Source organism: Pongo abelii, chromosome 1 (assembly GCF_028885655.2).
Source record: "Pongo abelii isolate AG06213 chromosome 1, NHGRI_mPonAbe1-v2.0_pri, whole genome shotgun sequence".
In the NCBI taxonomy this organism is placed as follows: Eukaryota; Metazoa; Chordata; class Mammalia; order Primates; family Hominidae; genus Pongo; species Pongo abelii.
The window spans coordinates 173,322,995-173,336,850 of NC_071985.2; the positions used below are offsets into that span (position 1 = coordinate 173,322,995).

Below are 13,856 nucleotides of genomic sequence, written 5' to 3' on the forward strand. Positions count from 1 at the left end.
GTTATCATGACAAATGTGTATGTTCCACTATCTCCCTTTAATCTATAGCCAAAGGAGACCATTTGTTTTACTACTGGTGTCTCTTCCCTGTGTCTGGAGAACTAATTTCCACTGATTTCTACTTGCTGAAATCCAACAGTCCTCTATGACCCAGTTAAAAATTCACTCCCAAGTATTTATAAAAAACTAAGCTATATCACACTTAATGATGAAACACTAGTCTCTGAGGTCAGAACCAAGGCAATGATATTTACTATCACCACTTTGATTTGGTGTCTTATTGGCAATAGTTGTCAGTGTTCTCCTAGGGACAGAGCAGAAAATAGGTCATGTAAGAGCTCTGATCCCAAAAGCCAACTGGATTACTTTAGAAAGCACTGTGTTATAGATAAGACAGAAAGAGGTTAACAGGTTACAGTGGGATAAGGGTGGGAGACAAACTTTAGAAATGGTTGTAACAAAGAGTCCCTGAAAAGCAACATCTGACCCAAGACCTGAATGATGGAAGCAGCCAACCACTGGAAGAACTAGAAAGAATATTCTAGGTAGAGGGAAAAAAATCCCTGATGCATTAAAACAGCTTAGCTTCTTCAACAAATAGAAAGTCAATGCAGCATGATGAGCTTGAAGAAGTGTTGCTTGAGGTGACTTTGGAGAAAGTTGGGTAGGTGAGGTAAGATCAACAGTGCGGTTACTGGCAAAGGCAAAAATAATTAGTTAATTTAAAAAAAAAAGACAGTAAACTTCACTGGAAATCATCTAAAGAGGTAAAGAAAAGGCAACAGACAAGATAACCAGAAACCAAGACAAGATAATTTCACAAAGGAAACATCAAGTAAGAAAATGGCAATATAACACTTACTGGATTTAGCAAACAGATAATGAAGTGAAAGTCTTAGAGGAAAGAAACTCAAGGGTAGTGGGTTGAAGACTGAATGAGACTGAAGCATAAAGGGTGAGAATAAAACAACTCAAATTTTACTGTGAAGGAAAGGGGAAATACAGTATGACTTTAACATGGAGTAGTGGCTCTTTGTTCTCTGTTAAAAAAGGGGACTATTTCAGCAAGTTTATACATACAGAGAAAGGAGCCAATGGAGAAAAAGTAGTTGTAAATACAGAAAGGGAACAAATGATACTATAACGTTTTAGAAGAGGTGGAAGGGATGCAGTCTAAAGCCAGAGCCAAGGATAAGGAGGTGGTCATTTGCCCGAGAGGAAGAAGAGTTGGGGGCTCAGGTAGAATACTGATAAAGGTTTGCTAAGAGGAATGTGAAAGAAACTGTCTGGTTATTCTTAAGTATGGGCAATGTTATGAGAAAAGGTGCATTTGACAGTAACAGCATTAGTAGAGGCAACAGTTTGCACGGTCATTCAATTTTCTCCACAGTGCTCAGCAGCCCAAGAGAGGACTGAAGAAAACGACCAATTTTACTCTGTTATCTGTGATTCCTTATCATTTGGTTTACAATATATTTGCAGCTTTTACGGAATTTTATCTTCCACTGTAATTACACACAGCTCTGGCTACCACTCCGGTCCTCCCCAGTGCCTAGCTCAACATTGGAAGTCAATAAATTCCGGTTAAAAGAGTGGATACAGTCACATAATATTTTAAAATATTACAACAGAAAAGAAAATCCTGTGCTTCTCCACCACCTCACATGTAAGTCAATGACATCATAAAGACTGAGCTTAACACTTCAGTCAATTGAGGTTTACAATAATGTAGCAGATTCGGATACACCCTTTAATTAGTCTGTTTTAACAAAACAAATAATTAAAAGTAATGTTGCCTTGTTTCTATGACAGTCTTAAACACAGCACTTCCACCCCAATACCTATTTCAAATGAAAATTCAGCTGAACAGTTAGCTAATTGCTTTTAACTCACAAACCCTAAATATTTGCATTCCACTAAAAGCAAAAGTTATTTACTTACAAAGTGTAAATGCTTTAAATTATGGCTATTTCCAATAGGCTTCACACATTTCCATAAACCTAGATTTCTCATTCTTTGGAATTAGATGCATTAGATCACTAGGGAATCTCAACCGATTACAGCCTCCTGATCCCGTCTGTTTACATTCCATTCTGCACACACTCCCCTACACGCAACTAAACAACTGGTTTGGGATGAGCATCATCAACAGCACCCTGTGGCCCATCAAACACCATCCTTACTCAATATGGGTTAAGAACCACACCTGAATGCCAGCACTGATATCTAAGTAACTCTAAGAGGTGGGATGTCATTTTGCTGACTGGAATATTGAACAATCTGGGGACAGATATGCCTGTCCAGACCCAACACAAATTAACAAAAATCCTAAACACAGATAAATCCTAAAGAAAAATGTCAACTCATTTTCTTTAAAGAAAATGCTGTCCATTTAGAGGAGGAGAGGGCCAGTGAGAAAAAGGGAAAACGACCCCCGACTCCCAGCACATCTTTTTCTCCATACGGGAAATACAAACATCTCTTTGAAGCGGCTTCTACAAAATCGGATGTTCTAGAGTCCTGAAGGAGCACCGGTCCGGGAACTAAAACAGCCAGCCACTTCCTGGTCACCTGTGTCCAGGTAGAGCAAGGTGGTTTGAGGATGCAGGGTTAGGTTTCGGAAAGGGTCTTCACGCCCAAGCGGACCAAGGCAAGAGAGTCGGAGATCCAGAAAGTGGAGGGCTCGGGCGCTGTTCAGGGGGAGAAAATGGGGCAGCGGGGAGAAAAGAGGATGGGTGCTTGGTTCATATCCCAGCTGTTAGGGACACCAGGCAAGTCGAATCCTCTGGTTGAGACCACAGCCTCCACTGTTACGCTCCCAGAGCTTCCTTTACCTCCACCCCCGGACACCAACCCGCGCCCACACACCTGCCCGGGGACCCGCAGGTGGCACTCTCTCGGTCAAGGGCGACACGAGGTGAGAAGGGCAGGGAGCGCCGGGACCCTGTGCAGGTAGCCCCGGCTCACCTGGGAGAACCGGGCGCCCCAGGCTCCTCGCCTCGGCCCCCTCGCCCCCTCGCCTCCTCGCACTCACCCAGATCATGAGGCTGTCGCACAGGGGCAGCTTAGGCTGCGGCGGCGGCTGCGTCTCCTCCATGGCCGGCGCCGCTGTCGACGACGCCGCGGACACCTTCACCTCCCTCCTCCCGGCGCTCCTCCAGGAGCCGGCGTCCACGACCTGCTAACCCCCAGGAAAGCTCGGTACCAGGCCCGACCCGCGCAGCTCACGCGCTAACCCTCGCGCTGTCGACGTGTCCGGCGTCACCCCCTCCTCACCCGCCCCCGCCTCGCTCCAGCGTTCGCCCCCTCCCCTGCCTGGGCCCCGGCCTCGCTGCCAGGCACCTGAGCCCCGCCTTCTCCCACCCCTCCCCTCCTCCCACACGTCCTGCCCACTCCCGCACACCTCGCCCCGCCGCCCTGAGTGACCTGGCGGCGCACCAGTCACAGAGACGGTAGGTACCCGGGAGGGCGGGCGGGGCGGGGCGGGGGCGGGAAGAACCGGGATAGGTTGCGCAGGGGGGATTGCTGATTGGACGTGCCCTCGTGGGCTCTGACCAATCAACGTGAGACAAGCCTGAGCCTTGGGGAGAGAGTGAGAGTGGGTGGGAAGAGGTTTATGACCTGGCAGGTGCAGTGAGGGCGGGGGCGGGAGGTTGCGCGCGGGAAGCGAGCGCGCGTGCGCGGCGGGGCTTGGCAAGGCTGATGCTTGCACAGCCCCAGTGGCCGAAGAGGCAGAGGGGCAGCAGGGCACCGGCCGGGCTCAGGCGTCTTCCCTCCTTCTTCGCGGTAGCACGCCGCCTGGCTACACCTGTGGAGGCCCACCCTCTGCTTCCACATTGTCTTCAGAAATAGGTCATACCGGCTGGGCGAGGAGGCTCACGCCTGTAATCCTGGAACTTTGGGAGGCTGAGGCGGGTGGATCACCTGAGGTCAGGAGTTCGAGACCAGCCAGGCCAAGATGGCGAAACCCATTCTCTACTAAAAATACAAAAATTAGCCGGGGGTGGTAGCACATGACTGTAATCCCAGCTACTCAGGAGGCTGAGGCAGAAGAATCGCTTGAACCCGGGAGGCACAGGTTGCAGTGAGCCGAGATCACACCACTGCACTCCAGCCTGGACAAAAAAGCGAGACTCTGTCTCTAAAAAATATATAAAACAAAGAAAGAAAGAAATAGATCATACCCATGAATTAAAACTCTTCGAGGAAGGAAGAGCTGATTTCCTCCTAGGCACTCATTGGAAAGGGATGTTTTCATTTGCACACGTGGCAAATGTGCCACATTTATAAGGAAAATAAAATCCGTCAATGCTCCTTAAATAAGCTCTCACGGGACCATAGATCATGAGCAATTTTATTTTACATGGGGCAAAAGGGAAGACCGTTTTCAAGTAGCAAAATAAACGAAGTGTTTTAAAAAACATGGAAGATATTAATGTATCCATTTTCCTTTGGCGGTTGAAAATTTGCTTTTTCTGAGAATATTGTGGGGTGGAGGGGGGTCGGGGGAGGTGACCTGAAATTGGAAGCTCTCCAAGGTATTGATAGATGGCTTAGGTGATTGAATAGGGCTAGACTATTCTTAGTCTTGCTGTCACTTCACTCATTCATAAACTCATCAATTCATGCTCTGAGTAAGAAAACAGCTGGCTTTTTTTTATATTGCTGCGTTTTTATATTTAGACACTGAAAGTTTAAAACTGATGGACAACTGCAACTAAAAGCCCCCAAGTGTAAATCAGTCTCATTCTAAAAATACAGTACGTACGTTTGCTATTGACTCCCTTAACATTATTCCAGAAATTTCTTAACGCCTCTGGAGTCACTTTATATGCTGGAACTAGGTACATTGGTAATGTGATTTAATTAAAACTACAAGATTTAGGAATTGAAGACCTGGTCTGAATCTTGACTTTATTCCCCACTGGCTGCTCTCCTATAGCCCCCAACCTCCACATTCCTAAGATCATTGTAATTAAAATGTAAACATACATGGTAAATGTAAACATACATGGTAAATGTAAATTATAAACTTTGTAAATATGAGTTACTATTATCATCTATACATATGGGAACTTCTCAACATATTTATCACTGAAAGCCACAAGTCACCAAATTTCTCAAATAAAATAATTCATGACAGTAAAATAATTCATAGTAAAATAATTCATGAATTATTTTATATGACAGTAACGGGGGGGCGCAATTAAGTTACGCTTCTGTACTTTATAGAGAGTAAATTATCAGGGAAGGAAAAATTTAGCAATTTTTATCAAGAAACTTTAAAATATCCATATCATTTAAACCCATTATTCCAATTTATTCTGCATCAGTCATAAATTTTATTGAAGTCATCTGAAGTGCATTTGGAGGCTTTGAACAATGATATGTATGACAATGCTATGTATTGATCAATTGTATAATCGATTGATACAATGCCCAATAAGCAAGAAAGGCTAAATATTTTACAGCAGATTCAGTGCTCTGGAGAATATTTGATAACTCAGGAAAGTTGTCACAATGTATACTATTAAATAAAATTTAGATGAAAGTATCAGCCATATGACCTCAATATTATAAATATTATTTATGTATTTTAATATATACACAGGAAGAAGACAAAGGAATAATCATAAAACTGTTGTTATATTTATATACAAATGAAAAATGACTTTTTCTAATCTTCCGTATTTTCTAGGCTTTCTACAATTAGCTTATATTACTTTATAATCAGAAAAAAAAGGCTTTAGAAGAAATGCCAAATACAACATGAGTTATCATTTCCAACTATTAAATTGGCATCAATTCTTTAGAAGTTGGCATCTATGTTTGGGGAGTTGAGTGAAACCAACTCTTCAACCCTAGCCGTGGGATTATAAATTGGTACAATCTTTCTGAAAAGTTTTTTGACAATATATATCAAGAGCCTTTAAAATGTTCAAAGTCTTTAAGCCAATAAGTTCACTTTCAGAATCTATTCTAAGAAAATAATCATATGCCAACAAAGTTGTTGATTGCAGTACTATTTATCAAGCAAAAAGGAAAAGAAACAGCTATTAAATGTCTGAAAGAGAAGTGATTAAACACAGTAAGTTATATTTATACAATGAAATGTATCATAGGCATTAAAATATTTTAAAATAAGTTTATTCAGGAAAATGCTTATCACATAACGTTAAGAAAAAAGTCATTATGCAATCTGTGCATACAGCATAGATCCCAACATACACATAAATATATGGGCCAGGTGCAATGGCTCAAGCCTGTAATGCCAGCACTTTGGGAGGCTGAGGTGGTGGGAGGATCACTTGAGTCCAGGAGTTTGAGATCAGCCTGGGCAACATAGTGAGACCCCGTCATTACCTTGAATAAATAAATAAATAAATGTATGTATGTAAATATATATTTATGTGTGGATCCCTATTTGGGTGTGCCTGGGTGTGTGTATATATACTGTATACATACATCCCCAGAGAGAGAAAAAAAGAAAGAGACTACAGAAAATATACCAAGATGTTGATAGTGATGATGATAATGTCTAGGTATTGGAATAATGGGTCAGTTTTACCTTCTTTGTAATTTCCAGTGAATTTGAAATTTTCTACCATGATTTTATTGTCACGAAAAAGGAGTAAAGCCTGAAAATGTTTAAAATTATGAATATGGTAGAATCTCAACTGTGAAGAATATATATACGAATACATGCACACATACACATGTGTGCCCACGCATGCGTGCATGTGTATGCATCCATACAGAGGGACATTGAGAAGAGAGTTGGCTAAAATTAAGCCCAAAGTTTAGTGTTATAGAGACCTGATATCACTTCTTATTGCCTGGGTGATCTTGAGCAAATGACAATTTCATTAAAGCTCAGTTTCAGTCTCTCTAAGCTGGGATAATACTAATATATTTCTGTGTATTTCTGTATTGATTAGGAATTTTTTTGGTGGTAAGTGGGAGAAACCAAACCTGGTAGCTTATTTTTTTTTTTTAATGTTTTTGGAAGAATACAAGAGGGTTCACAGATTCAGAGGAAGAGCTGAAGAACCCAGCATGGGAAAGTGCAGGTCCCAAAATAGCTCATTGGATCTAGGTAGCAAAAACTATGGGAGTCTTTTCAGGATACCACCACCTGGATGAGTAGGATAAAATGGCTGCTCAGACTTTCTCAGTCATTCTGTTCAAGATGCCAATTCCAGGGGGAGCATCTGACTGTCCTGTCTTGGGATTTTGTCTAACCCTTTCCCAGAAGAAGATAGAGCACCTACACTGGCTGCCCCACATAGATCGCAGACCTAAGGCAAGATCACAGAGCTGTTGCCCATTGAAAGGAGGAATGATGCCTGCAGACAAAAACAAAACCAATTCTTTCCACGTGACTTCTTATGGTTGTTGTGAGCGTCAAATGTATGTAAAATGCTTAATATAAATCCTAGCTTATAGTAGTTGCTCAACACATTTTAGCTATTCTTTACACCACACATGTGTGTGTGCATGTGTGCACTGAAAAGAAACCTGAAAAAAAATTAAAATATTAGTAAATGTTATTCATGGTAATTATTATCTTTTTACATTTTCCAATTTCATCAAAATGGATATTTGTTTTTTACTTAAAACAAACTTTTTTGTGTGTGTTAGAGAGAAAGGATGAGAAAGAGATTTTAGGCTCTGAGTTGGTCTGTAAATAAATAGATAAATGATAAGAGGAGAAAATCCCTAGCTAGGCACTTTAAATAGAACTGTAGTAGGCCCTACTTGTAAAGAAGATATCTGTGTCTTACACATACAAGTGATGAAATGAAGAAATTGAGAATTCTAAGGCTTTCCTGCTGATTTCTAGGTAACCCTGAATGTCTCAGAATGGATATCAGCTAGAAGACTCTGACCTGGACAGATGCAGATCTAGACATACAGTTCCTGCAGTCATGCTAGTAGAGAGATCATGCCAGCAGCAAACAGTGCAACTGGACATCAGCAGCAAAGCATTCATTCCTGAAGGAAATTATTGAACCCACACACAGAGAATTCTGACAGCATTGTTTAGGTAAAGCTTCCCCTTCCACAGACGCCCAAACACATGTCCTGCAAATGTTGAAGGTAGGAAGGAAGGATGAAGGCATAAAAGAAGGGAGGGAAGAAAGAGGGAGAAAGGAAAGAACTGCAACATAGGCTCAATCTCAGCAACCAAGACAGAGGTAGCCAGAATGATATGAGATCCACCACAGGGATTAGTTTGCTTTTCTGGATGATGCCAACAAGAGTGGTCTGCGATCAAATATGCAAAGAATTATAGCAAATAGCAAACTCAGGCTACCTCAAGTCAACATCAAAGTTCAGAAGAAGCTGAATGCAGCAGCTGTGACAGTTTTCAGAATCTGGGAGGTACTTTGGAATAATAAGTTTCCAGGCCCTGAGGGAGGAGATTTATATGCCCTAGGCAGAGTCACAGAAAGAGAGACAGGAATGAAAATTGACATTTTACAACACCTCCTTGTTCTTAGACCTGTAAACACAGTGGGCACAAATACCCAAGGTGTATTTGAGCTCCAACAAATACCATACTAGGGTTTAGGGAAGAAAGACCAATCCCAGACAGTATGGGTAAGATTTAGCTTTCTGTTAATGGAACAACCTTGACCATAATTGACTTGGATCTGAACGTTTAGGTAATGGGACTGCGAAGATAGGGACAAATATCCTATGGATATTTTCAGCCAGCATAACTATTAAGGTAGAGACTGGAGAAAGGTGATCAAGGATGTGGATTCCTTCCCACTGTGTGTAAAAATGAATATTCATTTATTTTTCACACTGGCTTGAAACTCACTCTTGTTATGAAATTAATATTAATTTAGGAACTGTATGAGATACTGGAAATTTTACTTTTAGGGCTGTTGAAGACTTGAGTTACATGGATTTTATATCACTTAATGAAACTGCCTTTTAATGCATTTTACTTCCAAGAGATGTTATTGCCAACCTGTTGGGCTGCCCAAAGAGAGATTACTCTAAGGATTCAATGGAGAAATTGAAGCCAAGTGCAAGTTCAAATTAAGGGAGACGGCATCTCTGTCACTAGAGAATGCGCATCCATAGAGCAAGGGATTTTAAAATTGTACCATAAACAGAAAAAAAAAATCTTAACTTCAAGGACTTTTGTTATTGCAGCCTGTTGTAAATTGGATTTTCCAGGAAGTAGACCCTGAGATGGAGATTAGCATGTTGGAGGGTTATTAAGAAATGCTCTTGGGAATAACAGCTGTGAGAGAGGAGGGAAGGAAGAAGTAGTGGGCAGAGGGAGAAAGCAGGTTGTGGTGCAGGCTCAATGAAAGTCTTGACTTATCCCTGGGGAGTGCTGAAGCTGGAATGGTCCTTTCAAGTTGTTCCAAGTTTGAATGAGGGAGTTGGTCTGTACACTTCCATGTTGACAAATCATTCGTTGCATGTGGGCTGCCCTAGAGAGGTGACGTGGCAGCCTAGGCAATTCACAAAGAAGGCTGATGGCTGATGGCTGTCTTCTGAAAGCACTCCAAGATGCTGGAAATATCCAGGCAGCACACCACAATATACTCTGTACGGCAGTAGCAACCACAGTAGCTTTGGGTGGGGATGAGGGTCCCATCACTCAGAATGGGAAAGCATGGTGTTTAAGTGTGGACAAGTATGACTGAAAGTGTGGCAATAGGTATCATAACCACAAAGTTAAAATAGTCACAGAGGAAGAATGTTGGCATCTTTGGTTCTTGGATTAGAAGCCTCCAAAATGAGGAAGGATTTTAGCCATAGTTATAATTTCATGTAGGGGCTTAGCGTCAAATAACTAAATGAATGACACCTTGGAGGATTTAAGACGGGTCCCTGGGGAAACAAAAGTTACAAAAAAGATAAATCACAATACAGAGTAATCTTATCAATTGTGTTTTAAACTTACAGGGAAGAGTGTTTAGCTTGCCATTTATTAAGTAAAAATAAATGTAACCATTTCATTTATTAAGCATATGTAAACTCACCCCAAAGCTCTAAATCAAACATAATCGCACATAATTTATCTTGTCCTTAATAACTCCGATGAGAAAAAATTTAAATAGCAAGGTAAATGTAGCATTTATTTTCAAATACCTAAAAACAACAAGTAAAAATAGGCATTTAGTAAAAATGTACTGATTATATAACCAATCTAAAGTATCATTTAAACGTATAAATCATGGAGTTTATATCTCAGTTTATCTGAGTGAATCACAAGACCTGTCATCATTTTACACTCTGTTAGAAGAGATGATCCACGGTTCTCATTCAGTTGGTGACCTATTTTTTATGTACAAAAATCCTTCTAATCCATGTAAGCAGGTTTTTAAAACAAAGACCAAACAGTGACACATAGTGAGTGTCTAACCATTTAATCCACAGATGTTTGTCTCTAAAAAGCAAGAATTACAGTATAACAAAGGGTACCTCCTATTGGTTTTTGTTTGTTTGTTTGTTTTTGAGACACGGTCTCACTGTGTCACCCTTGAGTGGAGTGGCATGATCCTGGCTCACTGCAGCTTCAAACTCCTGGGCTGAAGTGGTCCCCCCAACCTCTCCATCCTGAGTAGCTGGGACAACGGGCACGTGCCACCATGTTCAGCTAATTTTTTCATTTCTTGTAGCGATGCGGTCTTCTTATGTTGTCCAGGCTGATCTCAAACTCCTGGGTTCAAGCAATCCTCCTGCTTCAGCCTCCCAAGTGCTGGGATTACAGGTATGAGCCACCATGCCTGGCTGCTCCTATTGTTTTTAGGTGTGTTGAAAATTAATATTTTAAAAATTAAAATTATTTAGTTACATTATATGTATGGAAAATAGATACAATCACATTCACAAGACTGGTTTCACAGGTTTAATAAGAACATAATGTTTAAGGATGATAGAGATCACTATGTTAGAAATAGTGATTATATTTTATTATCACTTGAGAAAAATACATTTGAAACTGTCATTACAAAATGTGGTATTCTGAAGCCTCCACATGTATATCAGTTGAAAATACATTGAAGTGATATCTGCCGAAGGAGCTAGAATATCTTGCTTTCCCTCCATGTGTTAGATAAGGATAACTTATATATAATATAATACATCTTAAAACATCAAAATGTTAGAGGGAAGAAGTTTATTCGATCATTTATGGACACCAGAAAAGGGAGCTTCTTAATCATAAGCATTAACAAATTGGGCTATAAGAACAAAGAACAAAAATGTTCCGGAATGCCAGGAAAGATGTGCAAAGGGTTTACTAAACGCTCTTGCAGAAAATTCCTTGAAGCTCATGGCTAGTAAAATGTTTGAAACGATTTAACCCAGTAAATGAGTACTTCCTAATGTGATTTGGGAATATTCCCCAAAGATCTTTAAAACAAAACGACCAAGAAATAATGAAAAACAAAACTACTGGGTAGGACCTATCCTTATACAGAAAAGAGGGAGCTGCACATTTCATTAAAGGACTTGCCACTATAAAAAGATTTCCTTCCCAGCGCTTTGGGAGGCAGAGGCGGGCGGATCACCTGAGGTCAGGAGTTCAAGACCAGCCCGACCAACATGGAGAAACCCCATCTCTACTAAAAATACAAAATTAGCCAGGCGTGGTGGCGCATGCCTGTAATCCCAGCTACTCGGGAGGCCAAGGCAGGAGAATCGCTTGAACCTGGGAGACAGAACTTGTGGTGAGCCGAGATCATGCCATTGCACTCCAGCCTGGGCAAAAAGAGCAAAACTCCGTCTGAAAGAAGAAAAAAAAAAAGTTTTCTGGCCAAGCGCGGTGGCTCACGCCTGTAATCCCAGCACTTTGGAAGGCCAAGGCAGGAGGATCACGCGGTCAAGAGATCGAGAGCATCCTGGCCTGGTGAAACCCCGTCTCTACATCTCTACTAAAAATACAAAAATTAGCCAGGCATGGTGCCGTGTGCCTGTAGTCCCAGCTACTCAGGAGGCTGAGGCATGAGAAGTGCTTGAACCCGGGAGGTGGAGGTTGCAGTGAGCCAAGATCATGCCACTGCACTCCAGCCTGGCAACAGAGCGAGATTCCATCTCAAAAAAAAAAAGTTTTGTATAAACACAATTGGTGACTGAGAACATATCCAATCATAAAGCTATAAAAAAAAATAATAGCTAAAACATGCAGCACTTATTAGGTGCTGTGGACTATTCAATGTACTTCACTTACGCTAATTCATTTGTCCTTAACAACCTGATAAAGTAAGTAATATTTTTCAACTTTATCTTACTGATGAGGGAACTGATGCATCAAGAGGTACCCAAGCTCATACAACTAATAAATTGCATACCTCAGAAAACCTCTTTCCAGATGTGAAGAAGAGATTCATCCTTGGGGAGATCAGAGCTGATTTTTAAAGACAATGATTGCAAATAAATATAACATATACAATCCTTCTTCAATCATTGCAGTTTCTGTACTTTCCCTTGTTACTGAAATAGTTCCTCAGGGAGTCAACATTGTTTTTGTTCAACATGGTGAAACAAGAAAATCCATTGTGTCTAGATGAGTGAAATTAATGATTACCTATTGAAGAATCTACTGACTGAAGGTTCATGACTACAGTAAATGAGTCAGGGCCCTTGAATATGCTAAGCTTTTGGCATTTTGTATCTGAAGATGAGCTTGAATTATTTTTACCCATTTTTTCATATAAACCTCAAATTTTTCTGAAGAATAATTAAGTTGGCCATTCGGATTAAATAACTGGCCTACCTGTGAGGCTGTATTTTTTTAATGTACAAAGTCCATTTTTATGTTATAATTACCACATTGATAGAGAGATAAAGAGAAAGAGGGATGCATATAAATAATTCAAGAGTAACAGAAATAATTACCCTTAGCCCTTAAATACTTCAGTATATATCTCTGAAGAACATTCTCTTATCTAATTACATAGAATTATATAGTTGGGAAAATTAACATTGACATAATAGTATTGTGTAATGTGCACTCCTTTAAATTTACCTAATTGTCCACAATTATTTTTTTCTTTCTCTTTTTTTCTGGGATTCAAAGTCAAGGAATCAGGATTATGCATTGTATTTGGCATGTTGCTTCAGTCTCCTCTAATCTAGGTCAGTTCTCCACTCTGTGTGTGTGTGTGTGTGTGTATGCATGTGTGTGTGTCTGTGAGAGAGACAGAGATGTTTCATGACAGCAACATTTTTGAAGAGTCTAGTAGATTTGTTGGATTGTTTCTTTGTGATCAGATTTGGTTCAACTATTTTTGGAAGAGATTATACTGTGAGCTTAGTGTATCACATTAGCAATAAAATGGTACTAGATTGTCTAATTACTAAGGAGATTAAATTTTACCATTTGATTAGAATGATGTCCACTAGATCTCTCCATTGTAAAGATATTTTACCATTGTTATTACTAAATAATCTGAGAATGTGTGTGTATATTTTTACCCCCAATTTTTCACTCAATGCCTTTAGCATCCATTAATAATTATTGTCAGAATCAAGTATTACTATGGTGTGTAAAAGGGTGGTGGTTTTCTATTTCCACTATTCCTTCTATATCTATTAGTTGGCATTATTCTATAAAAATAGCTTTTCCTCTTTCTTCATATCCACCTTTAATTTTTTTAAGTGCCAATATGGACTATAAATATATTTTTATTCAGCATGTTATAATCCATTCCTGACATGAGTCATTTTAATCATCAGTCCCTCAGAAGTTCAGCCTGTGGGAATGCCTTCACATTGGCTTCTGCATCTTTTTTGCATAATCCATTGTTTTTTTGTGTACTTCTAGGCACAGGATATTACAGGATCATTTTGTACTTTCATTGACCCTATCCTGGACTCAG

The 13,856-nt window shown here is 40.3% G+C and overlaps 1 protein-coding gene and 1 long non-coding RNA gene across 2 annotated transcripts in view; one reads left to right on the plus strand and one right to left on the minus strand.

Annotated features, from left to right (window-relative positions):
• HOOK1 (hook microtubule tethering protein 1) overlaps nucleotides 1-3,564 on the minus strand; it is a 58,393-nt gene extending 54,829 nt beyond the window's left edge. Inside the window, exons 1-2 of the mRNA XM_009249644.4 lie at nucleotides 3,404-3,564; nucleotides 3,035-3,178 (exon numbers count right to left, since the gene is read on the minus strand). Of these exons, the coding sequence (XP_009247919.1) occupies nucleotides 3,035-3,097 (63 nt within the window). The 5' untranslated portion in view covers nucleotides 3,098-3,178; nucleotides 3,404-3,564. The remainder of the gene's footprint in view (nucleotides 1-3,034; nucleotides 3,179-3,403) is intronic.
• LOC129050801 (uncharacterized) overlaps nucleotides 2,859-13,856 on the plus strand; it is a 37,561-nt gene continuing 26,563 nt past the window's right edge. The window contains exons 1-4 of the long non-coding RNA XR_008514608.1: nucleotides 2,859-3,452; nucleotides 7,253-7,410; nucleotides 7,844-8,047; nucleotides 10,653-10,744. This is a non-coding gene — a long non-coding RNA (uncharacterized LOC129050801). The remainder of the gene's footprint in view (nucleotides 3,453-7,252; nucleotides 7,411-7,843; nucleotides 8,048-10,652; nucleotides 10,745-13,856) is intronic.